The sequence below is a fragment of the Phaseolus vulgaris genome, chromosome 10, assembly GCF_000499845.2.
Source record: "Phaseolus vulgaris cultivar G19833 chromosome 10, P. vulgaris v2.0, whole genome shotgun sequence".
Lineage (NCBI taxonomy): Eukaryota > Viridiplantae > Streptophyta > Magnoliopsida > Fabales > Fabaceae > Phaseolus > Phaseolus vulgaris.
In genome coordinates, this window is record NC_023750.2 from 29,221,588 (window position 1) to 29,246,855 (window position 25,268).

Consider the following 25,268-nt stretch of genomic DNA (forward strand, 5'->3'; position numbering starts at 1 on the left):
TTGCGATGTTAATCGAGCAAGCGGGCGTTCGGTTGGCCGGCGCTCGTGATGTTAATCGAACAAGTGGGCGTTCGGTAGGCCGGCACTTGCGATGTTAATCGAGCAAGTGGGCAGTCGGCAGGCCGGCACTTGCGATGTTAATCGAGCAAGCGGGCGTTCGGCCAATATTTTTGGTAGAATATTTCCAACACATTTGATGAAAACGCCTCGTTAAAACCTCCCTGGTTCGGTGAGGAAAGAGTGCGTGATTTTATTGATTTTAGCTAAAATAGAATTTGAGGTGCGTGGCATTCCACGTCCTCGGTACAATTTTTCCTGAAAGCCATTCTAGATGATAGGCTCCTCCTTGTGCGACTTCTCGGACCCGGAAAGGCCCCTCCCAGTTGGATGAGAACTTCCCTTCGTTTTTTCTTGCGTCGCTGCGCATTCTCCAGACAAGATCGCCCTTCTGGAAACCTCTCGGCCGGACTCTGGTGTTGTACCGTTTGGACGCCCGGGCTTTGCAGGCAGCCTCCCGGATCTTGCTTTTGTCACGAAGCTCACTTATCAGGTCGAGGTTGACCGCTAGGCTTTCCTCGTTTAGGGTGAGATCGAACATTCGTCGTCGTATGGTGGGCTCGGCCACCTCTACCGGGATCATGGCCTCGGTTCCGTATGTCAGGCTGTAGGGTGTTTCCTGCGTGGTGGTTTGGGGGGTGCACCTGTACGCCCAAAGTACCTCGATTAGTTCCTCGGTCCATCGGCCCTTTGCCTTGCCCAGCCGCTTCTTCAGCTCGTTGAGTATGACCTTGTTGGCGGCCTCGGCTTGCCCATTGGTTTGTGGGTGTTCTACCGAGGCCGTGATGGACTTGATGCCCAAGTCGTCATAGAAGGACTGTAGGCCTCGGTCGATGAACTGTCGGCCGTTGTCTGTCACTATTGTGTGTGGGACGCTGAATCGGCAGACAATGCTCTTCCATACGAAGTTTTGTACATTCTGCACCGAGATGGAGGCGAGGGGCTCGGCCTCGATCCATTTTGTGAAGTAGTCCACTCCCACCAGGAGGAATTTGGTCTGCCCCTTCCCAGGGGAGAATGGACCGATAATGTCCATCCCCCATATGGCGAACGGCCACGGGGAGATGATGCTATGCAGTTCTTCCGGCCTGGTGTGGAGGAGGGGGCCGAATTCTTGGCACTTGGCGCATTTCTTTACGTACTCGGCACAGTCGCCCTGTACGGTCGGCCAGTAGTAGCCGGCTCTCAAGACCTTGGCGGCCATAGTCCTTGCCCCGGCGTGATTTTCGCAGACTCCTTCATGGATCTCGGCCAGGATGTACTCGGCCCTTTTGCTGGTTATGCATTTTAGCAGGGGGGTTGAGTAGCCTCTCCGATACAAATCTTCGTTGATCATGGTGTACCGGGCGCATTGTTGTTTCATCGCCTTCTCCTGGCCGGTCTTCTATGTGCCGTCCGTTAGGTATTGGATGACTGGTGCCATCCAGTTGTCGGCTTCGGCCTCCTCCTCTTCTATAGCCAAGCACTCGGCCTCGGCCTCCGTCACACTAGGGTGTCTCAGCCATACTTGTATGACTGATCTGTGATGGCTCTTCTTTTTTGTGACCGAGAGCTTCGATAGGATGTCGGCCCTTTTGTTGTCCTCCCTCGGTATGTGTTGCAAGGGTGCTTTGCTGAAGCGGGCGATACTGTTTTTGGCCGCGTGGTAGTACCGCTGCAGCAGAGGCTCTTTGACCTCGAAGTCTCCATTGACTTGGCCAACCATCACCTGGGAGTCGCTTTTGCATATAACCTCGCGCGCTCCCATGTCGTAGGCTAGGTTCAGCCCGGCCAGCAAGGCCTCGTACTTGGCCTGGTTGTTGGTCGCCCGGAATCCAAACTGGAGAGCTTGTTCCAAAAGGAGGTCGCCCGGTCCCTCCAGGACGACTCCCGCTCCACAAGCTGTTCTATTTGAGGAGCCGTCCACATAGAGGGTCCAGCCGGCCGAGAGGGTGGGCAGTGGTGTCAGCTCGGCCGAGAAGTCGGCCAAGCATTGAGACTTGATGGCGCCCCTCGGCTCATAACGTATGTCGAACTCAGAGAGTTCGACCGACCATCCTATCATCCTCCCTGCAAGGTTCGGTTTAGATAAGATTTTAAAAATAGGGTAGTCGGTTCTTACAGTTATGGAGTGATTTTGGAAGTAAGGGCGCATCCGTCTTGCCGTGAGGACGAGTGCGAGGGCCACCTTCTCAATCATTTGATACCGGGTCTCGGCCGAGTGGAGGGTTCGGCTGACAAAGTATATGGGTCGCTCCTCGCCCTCGGCTTCCTGCACTAGGGCAGCGCTGACTGCTTCCTCCGAGACTGCTAGGTATACCAGGATTGGGATGTCGGGCCTCGGCTTCTGGATGACGGCCGGGGATGTGAGGAACTCTTTGAATTGTTTGAAGATTTCCTCACATTGGTCGTCCCAGACGAATTTTTTGCCTTTTTGGAGCAACTGAACGATCGGTCTCGTCCTCTCGGCCAGACGGGGGACAAATCGAGAGAGGGCGGTCAGCCGCCCAAGGAGTTGTTGTACTTCCTTCACGGTGTTCGGGCTTCTCATGCTGAGTATGGCCTGACACTTGTCGGGGTTGGCCTCTATCCCTCGGTGGGTGAGCATGAAACCTAGGAACTTTCCTTCCTCTACCCCGAAAGTACATTTTTCGGGGTTGAGTTTCATGTTGACTCCCCTTAGAGCCTTGAAGACCTCGTCCAGATCCTTCAGATGTTGCTCGAACGAGTCGGACTTCACGACTATGTCGTCCACATAGACTTCTACCGCCCGGCCTATCAGACCCTTGAAAATTTTGTCCATGAGACGCTGGTAGGTCGCCCCGGCGTTCTTGAGGCCGAACGGCATGACCTCGTAGTAGTAGTTGGCATCGGCCGTCATGAAGGCCGTCTTCTCCTTGTCCCGCGGGTGCATGCTTATCTGGTTGTAGCCAGAGTAAGCGTCCAGGAAGCTCATAATTTTGTGGCCGGCCGCCCCATCCACTAGTCGGTCAATGTTCGGGAGGGGGTAGGTGTCTTTCGGGCATGCGCTGTTGATGTTTCTGTAGTCGACGCACATCCTCCAGTTACCGTTAGGCTTGGTAACCATGACGACGTTGGCCAGCCATGTCGTGTATCGGGCCTCCCTTATGAATCCGGCCGACAGGAGCTTGCCGGCCTCCTCCTTCGCAGCGAGTCGTTTTTCGTCGCCCAAGTCCCTCTTCTTTTGGGAGATCGGACGGGCTTCCTTAAATATGGACAGCCGATGGGTGATGACATCCGGACTTACTCCCGGCATGTCGGCCGACGTCCATGCGAACATGTCGACATTCTTTTTTAGCACGGCGTGCATGACCTCGGCCTCGGCCGCCGCCAAGGCTGTCCCTACAGCCGTGCTGTGCTCTTCGTCGAGGAGGGGGACTCTCTTCAGCTCCTCTCTTGCCTCTAGCCTGTCCTCGGTTGCCCGGGGATCAAGGTCTACTAGTGCCACGGTTGGCTGGGCCTCCCTAGGCCGGTCCTTCCTGGGGGAGCGGTCCTTTCGGGAGGACTTTCTCGCCCGAAGGGGAGAGGTGTCTGCCCTTAGAGGCTCCACCCGGAGGCTCTCGGCGTAGCACTCTCGTGCTTCTTTCTGGTCCACGTGGACTGTGAGAATGTCTCCTGTCTTTGAAGGGAATTTCATTGCGAGGTGGGGGGTTGATACTATGGCCATCAGCCGGTTGATGGATGGTCGGCCGAGGAGGATGTTGTAGGAGGTGTTGGCGTCGATGACCAGGTACCGGATTTTGATGGTCCTGGTGTTCTTCCCCTCTCCGAAGGTGGTGTACAAGTCGATATACCCCTTGGTACCCACTCTTTCGCCCGAGAATCCTACCACGTGGTCGCCGTATGGCATCATCTCGGCCTCGGTCATTCTCATGGCCTTGAAAGTTTTCCAGTAGAGGATATCTACCGAACTTCCTTGGTCCACGAGGGTCTTCCTTATGGTGAATCGATCTATGTCGACCGCTATCACCATCGGGTCGTCCTGCTGGCGGTAGTCCACGCCTTTAAAGTCTTCGTTCGTGAACGTGATGGGTGGCATCCTCGGTCGGAACGCCACGGCGTTTACCTGGTGTACCGCCCGGAGGTGCTTCTTCCGGGCGTTGTTTGTGCTTCCTCCCCCGGCGAAACCGCCGGCTATGGTGTTGATAACCTCTCGGTTACCTCTCCTATCGCCCTCCCTGGGGGGATCGTCTCTTCGAGGGGGGTCGGCCCTTGCGGGTTGCCGGTCGCCTCTGTTATTTTGGTTTTCTCGGCCGCGCTGGGGTGACCTCGTCCGCCTGGGTGGATCCGCCCGGCCGGGTGGGTCTCGGCCATTCCTGACGAAACGGCGGAGATGCCCAGCCTGGATAAGTTCCTCGATCTTATCCTTGAGGGCCTGACACTCGTCGGTTGAGTGTCCGGTGTTTTGATGGTACCGACACTGCTTCCTCCGGTCGGCATTATTTGGGCTGGCCACCTTCCTTGGGGGAGGGATCAACTCGGCGTTGAGGGCCTCGTCCAAGATCCTCCCTCTCTCAGCTGTCAACGGCGTGTATCTCGAGAATCGAATTGGTCGGTCTCGATTCTCCCGTCGCCGGTCAGTTCTCTGTATCGGCCGCGCCTGGCGGTCCTTTTCTTCCTTCCTTTCTCCGCCGGCCTCGGCACGGGCCTGGTTGCGGAACTCTCTTAGTTCCTCCAGCTGCATGTACTTAGCGGCTCTCTTTCTCAGCTCGTCCAGACTGTCGGCCGGTTGCATGCATAGGTTGTCGGCAAAGGGCCCCGGGCGCAGGGCCGTCAGCATGTGGTGCATGGCGACATCCGGACTCAGATTTCGGATGCTCATCGCCACTTTACTGAACCTATCCACGAAGGCTCTCAGCGACTCTCCCTTCTCCTGGCGGATGCCTACCAGGGCGATTGAGGTCAGATGATGCGGCCGGCTGGTTGTGAACTGTGTTTCGAACTTTGCGACGAGCGTGGCAAAGCTGTCGATGGAGTTCGGTGAGAGCTTGGTGAACCAGCTAAGGGCTGCACCCTTCAAGGATGTGGGGAACACTCGGCACAAGACGGCGTCGTCCGAGGTGTAGAGACTCATATGGGTGGTGTAGGCGTCCATATGCTCGTCCGGGTCGGTCGACCCGTCGTATCGGTCTCGGTTGAAACCCTTCCACTTCTCAGGAAGTGGGACTTCGATGATGTTGTTCGTAAAGGGGTGGCGGCGGTTCGGGTCGGCCGTCAGGTTCGTCCGGGTGGATCTGATTAGGCACGACTCGTCGCCCATTTCAATCTCGCGGGGAGGGGGTCGACCTCTTGTCCCCTCGGCCACATCCGGGTTGGGGGGAGAGGTGTAGGACTTGTCGACCACGTTCGTCGGTATAACAGAGGGTCCTCCCTCCCCTAGCTTCTTTCTCATATCTTCGTTCTCCCTGCGGAGAACTTGCAGCTCTTGTTCATTTTTCTGAGCGGCCTCCTCGGCCTTTCTCCGCATCTCGGCCATCTCCCTCTGGAGAGACAGCAGCAGCATTGTTTGGTCGGCTTCAGTCATTCTTTCCATGCTTCTTGTCGAAACCATCTACTTTTTTCCTTCAGCTAGTTTCCCTCGGCCCCACGGTGGGCGCCAATTGTTCCTGCTAGGGAGATGGGACCTAGAGAACTGTTGAAGTCTTCTTCTCCTTCCTCCGGTCGGGCAGGTGGCTGGGTGATGAACTGGGATCCTTCTCGTCCTCCTGCTTATCCTTCGGCACTCGGGACTCGTTCGTCGGGTGAACACCGGATGGTGGGGGTACCTGCGAAGGCACTCCGACGCTCAAGTCAGTAAAGCGGGTGGTTAGCTCTCAGGTAGGTGAACAATAATAATGACATACCTTACTCCTTGAAATGCGTGCTATTTATATTATTCTAGTGGGCCTACCTTGTTGGGCCCGTTTATCGAGGTGGATACCGCTTAGGGTTGCATTACCTAATTCTTGATGATGGATTAGCTTCACTGATCTCGGTTTGAGCGTTAGTTGTAATGGGGTTCGGCCATCGGCCAATTCCCATGGTAAGGGTCGGTCATCGGCCAAATACCTGTGGTCTTCGGCCGTCTAAGTTAAGTCTTCTAAGGTCTCGGCCTCTCGGCCAAGTCTCCAAAGGTCTCGGTCTCTCGGTCGTTCGGCCAAGTCTCCAGAGGTCTCGACCTCTCGGTCGTCTTGGCCTCTCGGCCAAGTCTTCTAAGGTCTCGGCCTCTCGGTCGTCTCGGCCAAGCCTTCCAAGGTCTCGACCTCTCGGCCAAGTCTTCTAAGGTCTCGGCCTCTCGGTCGTCTCGGCCAAGTCTTCCAAGGTCTCGACCTCTCGGCCCAGTCTTCTAAGATCTCGACCTCTCGGTCGTCTCGACCAAGTCTTCTAAGGTCTCGGCCTCTCGGCCATACCGGTACAACATTCAAAATTATGTCCCTTTGTCCATTAGCAGAAGTTTTAAGTCAATTATTATTTGTATTATCTAAAGATAAGGGTTGGCCAACACACATAAGGTAGATAACTTCTGACTTTAAAGAATTGGATTCCCTACTATTCAATTTTCAACTGCACAACTCTCCACTCAAAATATTTTTTTTATTCATTAAATTATGCAATTAAAAAGCTGATTAAAAAAATGCAATTAAAAACAAAACATATAAATGTTAAGCACCTAGATATGCATGCATAAAATTGCTTACAAACAAAAACAATATTTAATTATAAAAAATATTTTTATCTTCTGTTATTTTTTCTAAACAACGTCCAAATATTATGAAAATGATCTATGTAATGAAAAGTTCACTTTATTAAAATAAAATATGAGTGTCATTCATAATGGTTTTCACCAATATTAAAATTTGCCCTCTGTCTCTCTCCCTATATATATATATATATATATAAATTTCTTATATTATATTAAATTCCAAAATTTTTATATTATATTTATAATGATGTAGTTAAAATAAAGTTATTGGGTAGAAAATTAGTTATAATTAAAAAGTGTTTAAATTTTATTTTGTAGATTTATATATTTTATTTACACTAAAAAATTTAAATTATTTAAAAATAAATTACTTAAAGTTTACTTTATATTGTAACTTATTTAAATTTTTTAAAGAAAATGATTAATTACATTTATACTAGTATTTTATAATGAAATTTTATTTCTATTTATTTAAATTTATATTAAAAAATAATTTCACAATATAATATTTCTTTAAAATTTAGAAAAAATGTAATAAGTAAAACAATAAACAGGAAACAGAAACCCAGTATAAAAAGTACATAAGTATTTTTTTAATTAAGTATGGGTGGTTAACAAGGGCGTTATTTCTTCCTGCACTTTCGTAGTTAAGTTAAAAAAAATCATTTTATTTAAAAAAAAAAACATTTTAAATTTTACAATCTAAATACCTTAAAAAATCTACAATCTAAAATATATTTTAGCCTATAAATATATTATTTCAAAATAAGATTTTTTTCTAAATTTTATAATTAATAATATTAATAATAATTATAATAATAATAATTATTAATAATAATAATATTAATAATATTAGTTACATTATTAATAATGTTAATAATAATAATATTAACATTATTAATAATAATAATATTAGTTACATTATTAATAATGTTAATAATAATAATAATAATATTAACATTATTATTATTATTATTATTATTATTATTATTATTATTATTATTATTATTATTAATATTTTTAATAATAATAATAATAAACAATAATAATATTAATAATCATATAAATAATAATATTAATAATTTTAATAATAATTAATAATATTATTAATTTTTGGATTTATATGTTTGTAATTACCTACAAATAAATTCATAGATAATATTTGTGGGTGAAAATGAAATATTCATATAATTCGAAAAAGGATTTCTATCTTTCTAGGATTAAACAAAAGGATTAGCATTAATGCTACAACTAACCCGTAAATTGTTAAAGCTTCCATAAAAGTCAGACTAAGTAATAAAGTATCCCGTATATTTCCCTCTGTCTCTGGTTGTCGTGCAATCCCCTGTACATTGTAGGTAATATTTGTAGATAATAGTTTTTCATCTTAACTTGTCAAGACTACGTACGAATTTTTACATATTTTTCCTGCCAAACTACATTATTATATACAAAAAATTCGTTGGTAACTCAATTTTACTTATGTTGGGCCAAAGCTTCAATCAAGCTGTCCGACAAGCTCACTTGCTCTACAATGAGCTGCCACTGGTCGGTGACTTTGACATCAATATGGACGTCTATGAGGGCCAACTGATGACCTTTGATGAGTTGCGAGCTTTGAAGAATGCAACACATAGGTCATATGCCGAGGACGTTGAAGATGAAGACCAATAAGCTTAGTTTTTAACTTTTTTCTTCCTCGGGTCGGGGTGTGGCTGTTTATTTTCTTCCTCTGAGGTCGGGGTGTGGTCTCCACCTTTTGTTTAATCAATGAATCAGTCATTTTTTTCTTCATACCTGTTTTTCACGATGCATGTTATATAAAATGAAACTCTAATAGTTAACCATTCGTGGTAACTTTAAATAATAACTATCTTGTTAAGTGTTTGTTGTCGGCTGGTATGACCGATGAGCTTTGATGTGTTTATTTGGACCAAGTTTTTAAGGTATCAGCAGGGTATGCCGATTAAGGCTACTTCCTTGACCAAATCAAATCTTTAAGGTATCGGCAGGGTATGCCGGTTAAGGCTACTTCCTTGACTGAACCGAATCTTCAAAATGTCGGTAGGATATGCCAATTAAGGCTACTTCCTTGACCGAATCAAATCTTTAAGGTATCGGCAGGGTATGCCGGTTAAGGCTACTTCCTTGACCGAACCGAGTCTTCAAAGTGTCGGTAGGGTATGCTAGTTAAGGCTACTTCCTTGACCGAATCAAATCTTTAAGGTATCGGCAAGGTATGTCGGTTAAGGCTAGGTCCTTGATCGAACCAAGTCTTTGAAGAGTCGGTAGGGTATGCCGGTTAAGGCTACTTCCTTGACCGAACTGAGCGTTAAGAGCTGTAAATTGAGCTTGTTTAAATGCACATTTGAAGAAATGCCTCATTAAAACCTTCCGGACCAAAAACCCTCTTTACGGAGGAAACAGTCGGGTGAGGAAAGAGTGCCTAAATTTATTGATTTTTAACTATAGTAAAATTGAGGTGCGTGACATTCATGATAATCACTTTAGGTGGTATGCCCCCCCAACTACTACTTCTCGGACCCGGAAGGGCCCTTCTCAATTGGATTATAACTTTTCGTCGTTCTTCCTTGCTTCGCTTCTCATCCTCCAAACGAGGTCTCCTTTCTGAAAGTTTCTCGGTCGAACTTTAGTGTTTTACCGCCTGGCTGCTCAGAGTTTGCATACAATTTCATGGATCTTGCTCTTGTCTCGGAGCTTGCTTAGTAGGTCAATTCCAATTCTGATCGATAGACTCTCTTGATTTAGTGATAAATCAAAGAGTTGCCTTCTAAGGGTAGGCTTGCCTACCTCAACCGGAATCATGATCTCAGTGTCATAGGTCAAGCTGTAGGGTGTTTCTTGAGTTGACGTGATAGCTTGAGCTCTTCAACTTGCGGTTTTTGTGGTGGAATTTGCGGAAGCTTCAATGGATTGTTGGTGGAACAAGGCTCTCCTAAGAGTTGTGGTAGCCTTGGATGTGCATGAGAAGTAGGAGAGTGAGAGAGGTTCGACCAACTCTCTTTGTAGGTGAAAGGTTTGAAGATTAAGACCTAAATCCTAAGAGATTTTAGGCAAGGGAGTAAGAATAACACATTTTGGCAGCATTTCATTACTCAAAATAATCTTGTGAAAACATGAACCAAGCACCTCCTTATATAGGCTTGGAGGGCTGTAATTGTTAGAGCCAAATTCAAAGTGTTGGCACATGTGAAAAGTGACACCTATTTTCAGCCCATGTGAGGTAAGATTCTAGAATGCTTCCATGTGCTAATTCATCTAGAACTTACACTCATCTAGGGTCAAATTGGGTCGGTCCTTAGGTACCACTTTGCATGTTTCAACAAAAAAAAAAGAATTAAACTATGCTAATTTTCACAAAAAAATGTAAAAACTATTCTTCATTAGAGTTTATGACATGAAGAATGTATCCTCTTGGCCCCTCTTTGACCATAACTCTAGTGGTTGCCTCATTTTGATATTTAGGTGGCCTTTCCATGGATAGGTGTTGGGGCCTCTTCCATCATTCCCTCCCTCTTGAAAAGGATTTGTCCTCAAATCCATTGCTTCTTCTTCTTCATGGCTAGGGGGATGGATGTGGCTGGATGGTGTCCATCATCTCCTCCTTCTTGACAAGATCTATCCTCACATCTACAGATTTGATCTCGGATAGCAGCCTCTTGCTTCTTCAACTATGCTTGTCCTCCTAGATCAAACGTCCATGTAGGGGAATTATCAAATAAAGCAAATGAGTTAGTTGAAGCAGTTATATAAAAATCAATTGTATGAAGTTGCTATTTTTGTTTTTCTTTTGTTTTTGGCAACTTTTTACAATATTTCTCTTTTGGTCGTTGTATGTGTTCTCTAATCCTCTTATGCATTTTAAAATTTTCAATTTTTGTTACTTTTTCCTTAGGCACAAATCCTTTAGGAAATGGTAACAACTCAAAAAGAGAAAGAGGATTAAGCCCACATAAAACCTCAAATGTAGAAATATAAGTAGTTTTGTGAACTACTTTATTGTATGCATGCTTATCTCTAGAGTTGTGTTTGCCTTTTATGATTACTCTAGGCATAGTAGAAAGAGCTATGTTTTCAATTTCATTTTGACCATTCTTTTGAGGATGATAAGAATTTGAGGAGTACAACTTAGTTCCAAGTTTTTCTAAAAGTATCCTCAAAAAATGGTTTTCAAATTTTGGAGCTCTTTTCAATACTATGCTTTGAGATAAACTATGAAGACTTATCACTTCTCTAAAGAAGAGTTTATCCATATCCATAAAAATGGAATCAAAACCTTTTGTTGTCCTAGGAAGCTCTAATATAAAATCTAGGCTTATGTCTTCCCATGGATCATTTGCAAAAGGTAAAGGAGTATAGAGTTCATGAGACATTGCCTTAGATGTATTTTTAAAACAAGAAATGTATCTAGGGTAATGTCTTTTAACATCTTTTCTCATGGGTGACCAAAAGAATTTTCCTTTTAAAAGCTCTAGAGTTTTATCAACTCTAATTTGGCCCATGAGTTCTCCTTCACGAAAATTTCTCTTTTATGTGTGAAGGTAGTCTCATTGATACGACCATTGATCATGGAAATTTAAACATTTTGCAATGGTTGTCTCAATAAGACATGACAAGTTTCTTTAGGCACTACCTCACATAAAAATTTATCTTTGTAGATGCCTATAGATAACTTGACCTTCACATAATCAAAATAATCTACTGATAATCTTGCATGTGTTCCTTTACAAAAGGTAAGGCTTTGAGGTTGTTCAACAAGAAACATATTTTCAAAGGTATTTTCAACTTTTCCTTCTTGTTGAATGACCTTGTGGGAAGGAACACTCTTCTCCCACGCCTTTTGCTTCCCAAGAGTTTTCTCTTGATTTTCTATTTTTACATTTTCATCACTCTCACTAGTTTCTTTTTCTTGGCTACTATTCTTATCTTTGTCCCTTAAGATCATAGATCTTTCATTGGGACATTCAGATGTTAATTGATCATTACCAAGGTATGTAAAACATGGAATTTTTCTAGCTTGAGTGTGTGAGATATGCTTGGATAGGTTTTGGGAAAGTTCGAGAGATGTTTCTTTTATATGTTCTTCCCCTCTATGGAACTCATCCTTGTCATAAGATACATGGTATGAACTTTGTTTTCGACTTGATTGTTTTCTCAAAATTTGTTTTTCAACTTTAATGCAAAGTTGAATCAAGTCATTTAAATCTCTATAAGGTAAAAGTTCAACTTCAATGCAAATTTTGGATTGAAGATCAGCAAGGTTCCTTTGCTTCGTGACAACACAAGTGCTATAAATCTCACCAAAAATCAGATTCAGCATTCAATAACTAAGCACATTGAGATTCACCATCACTTCATACGAGATCATGTGAATAATGGAGATTGTGAAGTGAAATTCATTGAAACAAAACTGCAATTGGCTGATATCTTCACAAAACCACTACCAAAAGAAAGGTTTTTCTTCTTAAGAATTGAGTTAGGTATTCTTGACTCTCAAAATCTCTCTTAAAATTGTGCTTCAATTCTATTTGTGAAGACAAATAGGGGGAGAATTGGTTGGTGTTTCTGTTGTCTGTCCTTTACAATATGTTTCAAACTGTTAAAACTGTCAAAACTCTGAAATTAAAACTGTTTTCTGCTTCTACTGACAGAAACATTTGATTGAATCGAGGAAACAAATGATTGTTTGTCTGCTGCTTAAAGATTGTTTTGCAGGAACTGCTTCAGATTCAAACAAGCCCAACACGAGCAACCAAGGATTTGTCTTCATCAAATAGGGGGAGATTGTTGAAACAAGTGTGATCAAAAGCTTTGAAGAATCCAAATCCTAGCGTTTGATGGAAGGCTGAAGTTGCTTGGAGTTGCTGCTGTATTTTTAGAGTAGGATCTGGGTAGTTATCTTTGTAATCCACTCTTTGTTGAATCTAAAGCTTAAGTGTTTTCAAATCTTTTAAGTTTAAAGTGGTTTTCAAACTAAGTGAAAAACAACCTGTTGTTTTGTCGAAACAACCGATTGTTTTATACTTAGGTGTTTTTGAAAAGGTTGAAAACTGTTTTGGTTGGTTGACTTGCTATCAAACCAAAACAATCGATTGTTTCATGAAATCAATCGATTGTTTGTTTGAAAATCTTAACAGAATCTGTTTTGTTAGTTAAGTGTGCTTTAAATGATTTTCAAACTGAAAGCGCTCCTGTTTTAAATGCTTTGACCAATATTTGAAAGCTATAAATAGTTTGTTAATGTTTTATAACAAACAAGAAAAGAGAAAAATAGATTTGAGTTTTTCAGAAATTGCTTTCAAAATTTGAGTTTTCACCTTTGAGCTTTGGTTTTCTCAAGAGAGAGTGGAATAGGATTACATATGTATTGATTTCAGTTCATTCTGTAACAAGAGTAATTCGTTCTGAATACTTTGTACATTTTGGTGTTGTAAAGCCAAGAAGGGTTGTGTGCTCTTGAGGTTGTCAAGATCAACATTCTTGGTGGGTGTGCTGAGCCAAAGGAAGTGTGTTTCTTGAGGGGATCAAGGTCACTTCTTTGGTGGTGTTTGTGTGTAATCTGTAATTGATTGCTTAGTGGATTGCCCAGTGGATTTTGGGGACTGGATGTAGCTCTTGGTTTAAGAGTGAACCAGTATAAACTGTTTGTGTATCTCTTTCTTCTCTCAAACTCTTTTAAATAAAGTTGTTATTGTTTTACTGGTATAAACAACCGATTGTTTCGCAGAAACAACCGATTGTTTTTCTGGTGCTTTGCTGTTTTGAGCTTTGTTTCTTGGCTAAATGAATTCCTAATCTGGTTTATTAAAAAGAATTTCATTCTAGCTTAAAAAGTTTTTGAAAACCCCTTTAAACAATTCACCCCCCTCTTGTTTAAGGCCATACATTCTAAAACTACCGCTGCCCAGCATTGACGCCCTGGTAGATAGTGCCTCAGGATGTAGACTTCTTAGCTTCCTGGATGCTTTCTCTAGATACAACCAAATCCGGATGCATTTCAGGGACGAATGCAAGACAAGATTCATGATGAAGCTCTCTTGTTATTGTTACAAAGTGATGCCTTTTGGGCTCAAGAACGTAGGGGCCACCTACCAAAGGCTGATGGATAGAGTACTTGCGCCCATGATAGGGCAAAATGTCCATGCGTATGTGGATGACATGGTGAAGGATCAGCACGTCACTGATTCAGAAGAGTTATTTACCAGAATAGCTAAATACAGGTGTAAGTTGAACCCTGCAAAGTGTGTGTTTGGGTAGAGGCAGGCAAATTCTTAGGGTTCCTATTCACTGCACGTGGGATAGAGGCGAACCCTGAGAAGTGCACTGCAATCATAGCCATGCGCAGCCCGATCTCAGTGAAGGAGGTGCAGCAGTTGACAGGGCGAATGGTCGCTTTGTCCAGATTCGTGTCAGCAGGAGGAGATAAGGGGCACCCCTATTTCTAGTTCCTGGAGAGGAATAGCAGGTTCGTATGGACCAAGAAGTGTGAAGAGTCATTCCTCATATTGAAGGAGTACCTAGCCAGCCCACCAATGTTGTGCAAGCCACAGCTAGGCACCCTGCTTTGCTTGTACTTCCCAGTCACTGATCAGGCGATCAGTTCAGTCCTGGTTTAGGAGCTGGACCAGGTGCAGAAACCAATATATTTGGTGAGCAGGGTTTTGCAAGGGCCTGAGGTGAGATACCAAGCCATAGAGAAGGCAACCCTGGCAGTAGCATTTTCAGAGCGAAGACTTCGCCACTACTTCTAGAGCAGGGTCTTACAAAAACCCGATGTGGCAGGACGAATGGTGCGCTGGGCGGTTGAGCTATCAGAGTTCGATGTGCAGTATGAACCAAGAGAACCTATTAAAGGTCAGGTTTATGCTGACTTCACAATAGAGCTCTCCTCGGCAGCCACACACCAAGAGGAAGCAGGTTTCATATGGGTTCTCTCCGTAGATGGGTCCTCTAACCAGCAGGGCAGTGGGGCTGGTGTCATCTTGGAAGGACCAAATGGGTTGTTGATCGAGCAGGCCCTACGGTTTGCTTTCAAGGCCAGTAACAACCAGGCGGAGTATGAGGCCCTGATAGTTGGAATGCTGCTAGCCAAGAAGATGGGGGCGAAGAGTTTGCCGGCGAAGAGTGACTCCCTGCTGGTAACGAGGCAGGTTACAGGAGAATACCAGGCAAAAGATCCCCAGATGGCTGCATACCTACAGTATGTCCAGATTCTAAAGGAGACTTTTGTAGTGTTCGAATTAGTACATGTCCCTCGAGAACAGAATGCCCGAGCTGACTTGCTAGCAAAACTCGTCAGTTCAGGCAAGGGGACAGACAGAGGACAGTCATACAGGAGACCCTGAAAACACCTCAAACCACCACAGATAGCACAGCAGAAGTCCAACAAATAAGCATCTTAGAAGGTGTTAAGAGAAGTCACCGGTCGTTGACTCAAGAAACACTGAAAACGCCCAAGATAAGCACATGCGTATTATCAAGGGAAGAGTCAATGCACGTTTGCCTAGTTGAAGGAGGCGAAACCTGGATGACACCCTACCGATGCTACTTGATTGATGGGATACTCCCGCTGGAACCTACAGAAGCCAGAGTAGTCAAGAAAAATTCGAGCAAATACTTGTTCAGACACGGGTATACTCACCCTACCCTTATATGTGTAAGTGGTGAGCAGTGCACGCGCATTATGGCAGAACTTCACAAGGGGATATGTGGGATTCACATCGGTGGCTGAGCTCTCTCATCGAAGGCCATTTGCACTGGATACTACTGGAAACCATGAGGGAGGATTGCACGAGGTATGCACAACGGTGCAAACAGTGCCAACAACATGCTGACTGGCACAAGCACCCCAGAGGAGTTGAGATCGATTCATAGCCCATGGCCGTTTCATACCTGGGGAATCGACATCCTGGGGCCATTCCCTTTAGCAATGCGATAGATGAAGTACCTCATGGTTGTTATTGAGTACTTCACAAAGTGGATAGAGGCTGAGCGAGTAGCGCAAATCACAACCCACAAGGTCTAGCACTTTGTGTGGAAGAACATAGTATGTCTCTTTGGAGTCCCAAAACGATTGGTGTCCGATAATGGCACCCAATAAAGTTTTAGTTAAAAGATATGTCTTTCCAATTTTTTTGTAAATTTGTTGTACAGTGAAGTAAGTGAACCTCTCTCTTGGGTTAGAAACACCAAGATTGAGAATAGTATGGTTCTTAGTGAGCATCCCTCTTGTGTGGGAACGCCAAGGTCGAGACAGTATGGTTCTCAGTTAAAATTCTCTCTTGCCTCTATACGGCGAGGACGAGGTCAGTAAGTGAACCTCTCCCTTGGGTTAGAAACACTAAGATTGGGAATAGTACGGTTCTTAGTGAGCCTCCCTCTTGCGTGGGGATGCCAAGATCGAGGACAGAACAGTTACCTCTTCCTTGTCTCGTAACGCAAGGTCAATATGTTTCCCAGTTATATATCTCCCTCTTATGTGGAAAGGTCGAGACCAGCTAACTAAGCCTCTCCCTTGTCTTGTAAGACAAGGTCAAGAACAGTGTGGTTCCTAGTTAAAGACATCCCTTGCCCATATACGCCAAGGTCAAGAGCAGCATCTCCCTTATCTTTGTTTGACAAAGGATGGGCGGAGTAAGAGTTCGGGTAAGCACCACCTCTACCCTAACACATCAAAGAAAGGTTAAGGTCGAGCGAGTGGTCAAGAAGCAAGCTACCTAAAGTAGAAAGGTTCAGAAGCGTGCTACCTAAGTTAGAAAGGTTCTAAAGTGTTGTTAGTCTAATTCAACATAGGCAAAGCAGCTAATAACAAAAAGGAGCAGTTTAAGGAAATGCATATCTTATAAATAGAAGCATATATTTACAAGTGACGATTGTTTACAGATTGCCAAATAATTACAACAGGAGGAGTCACTCATCAACATTGACCAACTGCTCACCAGCAACCTTCTGGGCCAAGCCGGTTTGAGAAAGATCCACCCCAGGGTGCACGCAGGCAACCTGGGCCATGGCATCCTCAAACCCTACAGCGTAGGCGTCAGCGACGTCATTGGTGTGCTCCTCCTTAGTCTGTTTGAAGAGCTCGTCCTTGCGAGCTAGCTCTTCCTCTAGTTTGGCAAGCCTCTCCTCTTGTTGAGATGATTTTTCCTCAAGCCTAGCCACTTTCTCCTGTGACTCTTCTGCCTTCTCCTTCAAGCCAATGATCTCAGTTCGGAGAGAGTCAAGACCTTGGCCTGGGCTCCCAGAGCTTCTTGAGACTTCTCAAAGAGGAGCTTCTTGACTGTTGTCTCAGATTTGTGGAGATCTGCCACCTCCAGGTAAAGGGCAGTCTCGCGGTGCTTGAACGCCTTGATCTGAAGGGCGTTGTGGCTAGCTGCCTCCTTCAACTTCTGCATCTTGTCGAGGGGGGCTAAATGCAACGAGGAAGTCCCCAAGGCACTTTGATGTATGCTCTTGCAGGGGATCCTCCTCCATGTTCTCCAGCCTTTCCTGATCCTGGAAGGAGTGCAGGGCCTATTGGAGGAAGGCAGGCAGGTTGGCAGGAAATGCACCATGATCACCCCCTAAGGCACTCTAACCCCATACCCTCTTGCACCATTAGGTCACGAGGGAAAGAGGTATTGGAAGGATGTTCCCTGTAGGAAGGGGCATGAGCATCCAAATGTGAGGGAGAAGGGACAGCGACATCAGCCTTTCGCTTCCTCGTGAAGACGATGCCTGAATAAGTGTCCTCGTCTTCAAAGGCAATGGCCTTGACTACCCCCTTCTGCCTATGGTCTACAGGGACAAGGGCATAAGGGCCTGGGGCATTATCAGCAAGAGTAGGGGCATCGGCAGCAGAAGAGCCAGGAGCAGCCTTACGTTGAAGGGCCACTTCAGCTAGTTGCCTCCTCTTCTCAGCGTTCAGAACCATGCCTACATAAGAAGAATATAACACATAAGAGACTGAACCAGCAGAACACACAAGTAAAAGAGACACATAAGTAAAGGCAAGGGGAAGGGGGATACCGATATAGCCCTCAAGGGACCCGGGGTTGTACTCAAACTTGATCAACTCAGCAGTGTTAAACACCACTCCCAACCTCGAGAAGAACTCGCATACTTCTCGGTCGTGCGAGGTCAAGTCTTCCAGGCACCTAGGCCTCTTAAGCCCTGGCTCTTGCACCCTGTAAAGGGGGAACTCGTCCAACAGGGTGGGGTCAAATTTACTAAACCGAATCTTAAAGAACTTCCCTTTGAAGACCTTATACGATTGTTGGAAGAGGGACATCAAGACTCTTCCAACGAGCCCATTGAAGCTCAGCCACAAGCTTCTTCCCTGGACAACGACCCCGTAGTGATTTCAGTTGTGACTGCTGGTCGGAAAGTGCACAGAGTGCTCGTGGACCAAGGAAGCTCCGCGAATGTGATGTTTTGGTACACGTTCAACAAGCTGTAGTTGTCCCCCGATCTGTTGAGGCCGTATACAGGGTGCTTATATGGCTTCGCTGAGGATCAGGTTGAGGTGCGGGGGTACCTGGAGCTGAGAACGACGTTTACGAATGGTACCGCATCTCGTACCGAGAGCATCAGGTACCTGGTTGTAAACGCCAATTCAGCCTACAACATCTTGTTGGGGAGGCCTCCACTGAATAGGCTAAGGAGAGTGGCCTCCATGCGGCATATGAAGCTGAAGTTGCCGTATCTCAGTGGCAGAGTGATCGTGATCAAGTCAGATCAAGAGGAGGCTCGAAAGTGCTATGAGAATAGCTTAAAAACGAAGATGGGCGTGTTCATGGTGACAGAACGCTCGGGCCATGGGGAGACGCCCATAAAGGGAGAGCCCGCGGAGACGCCACCCAAAGAGCACGTGCATGTGGGCAAGACGCCTGTCGAGGCGAAACCCATGGTGGAGACGCCCGAAGGGGGCGTGTACAAAAATAGAACGCCCACTAGGGCATAGCCCGGAAAGGAGGCACTGGTAGGTGGCGTGGCGAGGGAAGACGGAGGTCGTGGCGTGGCTCGTGCGTGGACGCCCGGGAGAGACGATCGGAGCCGGTTGAGAACGTGGTCGAGAGGCAGATAGGTGGCAGAACCTTTTGTTTGGGGCGACGCTTGAGCCAAGAGGAGCAGGACCAGGTGGCGGCCGTCATCTCGCGCCACCTGGACGCCTTTGCATGGTCTGCCTCGGACATGCCCGGCATCGACCCAGATTTTATAAGCCATCATCTCACCATGGAACCCAAGGTTCGCCCTGTACGACAGAGAAGAAGGAAGTTTAACGAGAAAAGGCGCCTCGTCATGCAGGAGGAGACGAGGAAGTTGCTGAGTGCCGGTCACATCAGGGAGATCCAGTACCCTGAGTGGCTTGCCAATGTGGTCCTAGTGAAGAAGGCAAATAGGAAGTGGAGGATGTGTGTGGATTTCACTAACCTAAATAAGGCGTGCCCTAAGGACTCGTATCCTTTACCCAGCATCGACGCGTTGGTAGATAGTGCTTCAGGTTGCAAGATGCTGAGTTTCTTGGATGCGTTTTCGGGGTACAATCAGATCAAGATGCATCCCCGGGACGAGAGCAAAACGAAATTCATGACCGAGACATGTTACTGATATAAGGTGATGTCGTTTGAGCTGAAGAACGTGGGCGCCACCTACCAAAGGTTGATGGATAAGGTCCTTGCATCCATGTTGGGTAGGAATGTGCAAGCCTATGTGGACGACATGGTGGTGACCTCGCAGGAGAGGGGGTGACACACAGCTGATCTGAAAGAGCTGTTTGCCACCATAGCTAAGTACCACCTCAAGTTAAACCCTAAGAAGTGCGTCTTTGGGGTTGAGGCGGGTAAGTTCCTGGGATTCATGCTCACTGAGTGGGGGATAGAGGCGAACCCCGATAAGTGTGCAGCAATCATCGCCATGAGGAGCCCAACCTCAGTAAAGGAAGTGCAGCAGTTGACAGAGTGTATGGCGGCCTTGTCAAGGTTCGTATCTGTTGGTGGAGATAAAGGCCACCCGTATTTCCAGTGCCTGAAGAGGAACAACCGCTTCGTGTGGACAGAAGAGTGTGAGGCAGCCTTCTTCAAGCTGAAGGAGTACCTGGCGACGCCTCCTGTATTATGCAATCCACGGACAGGCGTGCCCCTCCGGTTGTATTTTGCAAGAGTGGGCCATCAGCTCTATGCTGGTTCAGGAGCAGGATCGGGTGCAGAAGCCTAAATACTTCGTAAGCAAGGCCTTGCAGGGCCCGGAGACGAGGTATCAGTCTTTAGAGAAAGCAGCTCTGGCAGTGGTGTTCTCTGCCAGGAGGCTCCGCCACTATTTCCAGAGTTTTTCGGTGGTAGTAATGACGGGCCTCCCCATCCAGAAGGTATTGCTGAAGCCAGATGTTGCTGGAAGGATGGTTCGCTAGGCGGTGGAGCTATCAAAGTTTGATATAGTATATGAGCCTAGGGGGTCCATCAAGGGACATATCTATGCAGACGTCGTGGCAGAGCTCTCACCAGGAGGCGCCCAACTGGAGGAGGGGCCTGATTTCCAGTGGGTTTTGTCAGTAGATGGATCCTCGAATCAGTAGGGAAGCGGGGCTGGGATAGTCTTGGAGGGGCCCAACGGGGTGTTGATCGAGTAAGCCCTGAGGTTCGCCTTCAAGGCAAGTAAACACCAGGCAGAGTACGAGGCCCTTATCGCAGGAATGCTCTGAGCCAAAGAAATGGGCGCGCGGAGCCTGTTGGCAAAGAGTGACTCGCTGCTGGTCACGGGGCAGGTGATTGGAGAATATCAAGCTAAGGATCCGCAAATTGCTGCGTATTTGATGTACGTCCAAGTGCTGAAGGGGGCGTTCACGGCGTTTGAGTTGGTGCACGTCCCAAGAGAGCAAAATGTCTGTGCTGACATGCTCGCCAAGCTGGCCAGCTCAGGCAAGGGGGGAAGGTAGAGGACGGTCATCCAAGAGACCCTCAAGGCACCGCGAAAGTTTGTGGTAGATAACAGAGTGGACGTCCTTCAGATTAGTGCATCCAAGGGAAAGTCGGGGAGTCATCGGTCCTTGACTCAGGAGATGGCGAGAGCCCCTAGTGTAAGTGTCTATCCGACCTCGCCGACAGTAGAGGATCTCATGCAAGTGTGCGCCCTGGAAGAGGGAGATACGTGGATGACACCTTATAGGCGCTACCTTCCATATGGGATCCTCCCAGCAGAGCCAGAAGAGGGCAAAAAGGTGAAAAGAAACTCCGCAAGGTATACCCTGGTGGATGGAATGTTATTCAGGCATGGGTTTACACACCCAATCTTGACGTGTGTGAGTGGGGATGAGTGCACAAGGATAATGTCTGAACTCCATGAAAAGATTTGTGGGAGCCACGTGGGGGGAAGATTGTTGGCATCCAAGGTAGTATGTGCGGGTTTCTATTGGCCAACCGTGAGGGAAGATTGTGTAAGGTACGCCCAGCGGTGCAGGCAGTGCCAACACCACACCGATTGGCACAAGGTGCCGCCAGAATAGTTGAGGTCCATATGCAGTCCATGGCCTTTCCACACCTGGGGGATCGACATCTTAGGCCCTTTCCAATTGGCGATAAGGCAGATGAAGTACTTGATAGTTGTTATTGAGTACTTCACGAAGTGGATAGAAGCAGAACCGGTGGCACAGATCACTGCACATAAGGTACAACACTTTGTTTGGAAAAACATTGTGTGTCGTTTCGGTGTATCGAGGCGCCTGGTCTCAGATAATGGCACTCAGTTTGCAAGCCAGCAGTTGGGAAAGTTGTGTGCAGAGGTGGGCATCAAACAAGTGTTCGCATCAGTCGAACACCCCAAGACGAACGGATAGGTGGAGTCCGCGAATAGAATTTTGTTGAGAGGATTGAAGAGGAGGCTTGAGAAGGCCAAAGGAGCTTGGGCGGAGGAAGTACCAAGGATAGTGTGGGCTTATCACACCACGCCCTAGTCTTCCACCATGGAGACGCCATTCAGCCTTGTATATGGGTCGGATGCGATGATCCCGGTGGAGATACACGAGAGCTCACCGCGTTTCCAAAGTTAGACCTGTTGGACGAGGAGAGGAGGGTAAACTTAGACCTGTTGGACGAGGCAAGAGAAGAGGCAAGAATCAAGGCTGAGGCTGTGAAGAGAAGGGTAGAGCATCAGTACAGCTCTAAGGTGAAGTCGCTGCAGTTCCAAGTAGTTGACCTGGTCATGCGAAAGGCTCGTCCATATGAGTTGGAGAACAAGCTGTTTCCCAAGTGGACCAGACCCTTTAGAGTCACCGAGGCTAAGGGGAACGGTTCGTACAAGCTTGAGACTCTGGAGGGAGGCCCCATCCCACGCACCTGGAACGCAGCTAATTTGAAGTTTTATTTTAGTTAAAGACTTGATGTAGTATACAGTTGAGGGGACACTCTTTTTCCCTTTCGGGGGTTTTTTAATAAGGTCACCCGAGTAAAATCAGTTTGAGCATACATTGTCTTAAGATTTCCTTATTACGATGTAAAGAAACGCTAAGCAAAGATAATGCGGTTCGGTAAGAGACGGACCCACCACCTTGATGTTTAGACACCCCGAGAGGAGACGTGGAGGTGCCTCTCTCGGGCGTGGGCGTCGAGGGTAGAGAATAAAGTTCGAAACAGTGGAGAACCAGGCGCCTTGGTGTAGATACACGCCAAAAAGGAAAAGCGCCATCCTTCGGGAAACCTTCTCCTTAAGCGTAAACGCCAAGTCCCTAGTCATCTTGGTGTTTTAGACACCACAAGGACGAAACGACACTACTTTAGCAAGCCTCTCCCTGGGTGTGGGCACCAAAGTACACTGGCTGCCTTGATGTTTAGACACGCCGGGGACGAAACGGTGCTGCTTTAACAGGCCTCTCCCCGAGTGTGGGCACCAAGTGCAAGAGATCAGAACTAGCTGCCTCGGTGTTTTAGACACACCGGGGACGAAACGGTACTGCTTTCAGCAGGCCTCTCCCTGGGCGTGGGCACCAAGTGCAAGAGTTAAGGACCAGTTGCCTTGCTGGTTAGACACTCCAGGGACGAAACGGCATTGCTTCACCAAACCTCTCCCTGGGCGTGGGCACCGAATGTGACTTTTTCCTAATGCCAAAGCACACTGAGGACGAAACGGCTTTGCTTTTAGCAAGCCTCTCCCCGAGTGTGGGCATCTAGCGCGTAAGCTTTTACAAGGAAAGTCCTCCTTCGCCTTTAAGCGATGATGAGGCAAGCGAAGGTGAGTCCTCCTATGCCTTTAGGCAACGTCGAGGCCGATGACGCCTCATAGATACGAAGGATAAGTAAAGGTTGAGATAATGAAATCCAAGTGAAGGGTACGCACGATGACTTAGTGAGAAGAATGAGAAAGAAAGGCACGTGCTGCCCATAGTTCGTAAAGTAAATAAGCATAGCGAAATAAGTCAAAGGTAAGCAGCAGATACGCCTTTGAAACAGCAAGTAAAGACAATAACAGACAAGCAAAACAGGGTGACCCAAAGGTAAAGTGCAGACACATTTTCCGAGCAGTAAAGGAAGATAAGCATAAGCAAGTATATGAAAATAAAAGGTTCAGGTGTATTCAGTGTTGCAGTACAAGTAATAGTTATGAGATTACAAAGGAAAGGGTGAGGCTAGTCCTCAGAAAGATCTAAGGGAACGATCTTCCCCTCGACGATGTGATTAGAAGCGCCGCACTTGGAGGTGTCAACCCCTGGATGTTCACACGCCACCTAGGCTAGGGCCTCTACGAACCCCTCAGCAAATGCGCCCGCGGCATCGTCGACCAGCTTTTTCTCAGTCTTCTGAAAGTGCTCAGCTTGGGAGGCCATTTCTTTCTCTTTGGCCACCAAGGCCTCGGTTTTCTCTGCCAGTTGCTTAGACAGCTCATCCCTCTCTGCCTACAGTTTGGAAAAATCAATCTTCAGCAGGTCGAAGGCCTCAGTCCTGGCAGCAAGCGCCCCCTCCACCTTGCCCCAGTTTACCTCTTTAGAGACACAGCGGTCCTCAAGGTCTTTCGTTCTAGACTTGGAAGCTTCGACAGCGTCTTTGAGCTCAGCAATCTCAACGCGAAGAGGCACAGTCTGCCCCAGAAGCTCAACATATTTTTGGCCAGCTTCGTGGAGTCTCTTGTTAGCTTCCTCCTTAGCCTTTTGAGCCTCCTTCAGAGTGTCTTGGTAGGCGACTTCTTGGTGGAACCAGCGACGCTCCTGGGTCTTGGTCTGCTCTTTCAGCAAGGCCAACTCGTTCTCAAGAGCCTGGCGGTCGCTAGCCTTGGCTTCAGCTTGTTCTCGCCAAGAGCAGGCGTGAGAAAGGTATTCCCTGAAGGAATAGGCAATACCTTCCTCCACGGCCTTGCCAGTTGGGCCTCCTGGCGTCGCCTGGTGCAGGAAGCCCCTCAATAAATGTTGGACCAGTTGGGGAAGCTCTGGAGCCAGCGCAGGGGTAGGTGTGGGTGCAGACTCAACCCCATTCCCCGAGGCTAACTGATGGGGCGGTGAAGAAGCACTTGGGGGAAGCTCCCTCAGTGACTCAGCGCTATGGTTGGAGGCAGAGTGGGAGGTAACAACCTTGATGGTCCTCCTCCTCTTGAAGTTTGGCCCATCCTCGGTATCCTCGTCGTCCCTAGAAGGAATCACCACCACCCCTTTTCCTTTGCCAAGGGGGGCTGGTGTGGTTGCGGTTTCAACAATGGTTAGGGGAACGGTAGAGATGGGGGCTGGAGAGGTAGGAGTTTGGGTGGCATGTGGAGAAGGAAGGTCTTGGGAAGGTGTTGATGTTGGGAGAGCTTGAGTATGGGATGTTGGGGAGGTTGGAAGAGTATACTCAGGGGCTGGGTGTGCGGAGGCGCCAGCTCCTTCGGATGTAGTCTTGCCACGGGCTGCTAGGGCCCTGGCAAGCTTCTTTCGTTTACTCACATCCATTACTGAACCTACACCAAAGAAGCAAACAAGCAAAGGTTAGACACAGGCCAAGTCGAAGCATGAAGCATAATCAGATACACTATGGAGACCTAAAGCAGACAAACGGTTTACAAATTGACAGGAGTATACACTAGCAGAATCAGAAATCGTAGAGGGTGAGTGGGGATTAATTCCCATACTAAGGTATTGGGTAAGGGCTGCAGAGTCGTATTCACGTACTATCAGCTCAGCAGTGTTAAAGATTACCCCCATATTGGCCAAGACCAAACACAACTCTCGATCGGTCGAGGGTAGTTCGTCCAGGGTCTTGGGCTTGGTCAATTTTGGCTCCCTCACCCAGTATAGAGGGAAGCCGTCCAGCGCTGTGCGGTCGTGTTCAGTGCAGCATACTTTGAAGAACTTCCCTCTACATCCCTTGTAGGATTGTTGGAACAGGGATAGAATAATTCTTCTGGAGATGCCGCTGAAGCTGACCCAGAGGCTTTTCCCTTGTTTTTTGACCTCAAAGAAGTGGAGGAATATATCTACAGAAGAGGGCTGGCCAAAATACCCGAGAGGATTCCAAACGCCTTGATGAAGGCCCAGCTATTGGGGTGTAGCTGGGCAGGGGCGACGTTTATTTCG

General features: G+C 46.9%; 4 protein-coding genes across 4 annotated transcripts; 1 reads left to right on the forward strand and 3 right to left on the reverse strand.

Moving 5' to 3' along the window:
- Window positions 1-1,441: 1,441 nt before the first annotated feature.
- Window positions 1,442-5,608, reverse strand: LOC137817857 (uncharacterized). Its single transcript, XM_068621083.1, has one exon. The coding sequence runs from the start codon at window positions 5,606-5,608 to the stop codon at window positions 1,442-1,444; it is 4,167 nt and encodes a 1,388-aa protein (XP_068477184.1).
- An 8,939-nt stretch (window positions 5,609-14,547) lies between these two features.
- LOC137817858 (uncharacterized) lies at window positions 14,548-15,105 on the forward strand. The gene has a single exon (XM_068621084.1). It carries the CDS (start codon window positions 14,548-14,550, stop codon window positions 15,103-15,105), a length of 558 nt encoding a protein of 185 aa, XP_068477185.1.
- A 1,590-nt stretch (window positions 15,106-16,695) lies between these two features.
- On the reverse strand, window positions 16,696-18,029 carry LOC137817859 (uncharacterized). Its single transcript, XM_068621085.1, has 2 exons — window positions 17,768-18,029; window positions 16,696-17,674 (listed from the first exon to the last, which is right to left on the reverse strand). The coding sequence occupies exons 1-2, from the start codon at window positions 18,027-18,029 to the stop codon at window positions 17,316-17,318; spliced, it is 621 nt and encodes a 206-aa protein (XP_068477186.1). The 3' UTR covers window positions 16,696-17,315.
- A 5,424-nt stretch (window positions 18,030-23,453) lies between these two features.
- On the reverse strand, window positions 23,454-24,896 carry LOC137817861 (uncharacterized). The gene is made up of 3 exons (XM_068621086.1): window positions 24,734-24,896; window positions 23,706-24,652; window positions 23,454-23,621 (listed from the first exon to the last, which is right to left on the reverse strand). Exons 1-3 carry the CDS (start codon window positions 24,894-24,896, stop codon window positions 23,454-23,456), a joined length of 1,278 nt encoding a protein of 425 aa, XP_068477187.1.
- Window positions 24,897-25,268: the final 372 nt, after the last annotated feature.

Bases quoted from the DNA above. Each gene is read 5' to 3' on its own strand.
- LOC137817857 (XM_068621083.1), bottom strand. From the start codon at position 5,608: ATGGTTTCGACAAGAAGCATGGAAAGAATGACTGAAGCCGACCAAACA.
- LOC137817858 (XM_068621084.1), top strand. From the start codon at position 14,548: ATGGTGCGCTGGGCGGTTGAGCTATCAGAGTTCGATGTGCAGTATGAA.
- LOC137817859 (XM_068621085.1), bottom strand. From the start codon at position 18,029: ATGTCCCTCTTCCAACAATCGTATAAGGTCTTCAAAGGGAAGTTCTTT. The intron at 17,675-17,767 runs GTATCCCCCTTC...CTTCTTATGTAG, and splicing joins GTCCCTTGAGGGCTATATCG to GCATGGTTCTGAACGCTGAG.
- LOC137817861 (XM_068621086.1), bottom strand. From the start codon at position 24,896: ATGGGGGTAATCTTTAACACTGCTGAGCTGATAGTACGTGAATACGAC. The intron at 24,653-24,733 runs GTCTCCATAGTG...TCTTTGGTGTAG, and splicing joins AAACCGTTTGTCTGCTTTAG to GTTCAGTAATGGATGTGAGT. The intron at 23,622-23,705 runs GTAAACTGGGGC...TCCAAACTGTAG, and splicing joins ACCGCTGTGTCTCTAAAGAG to GCAGAGAGGGATGAGCTGTC.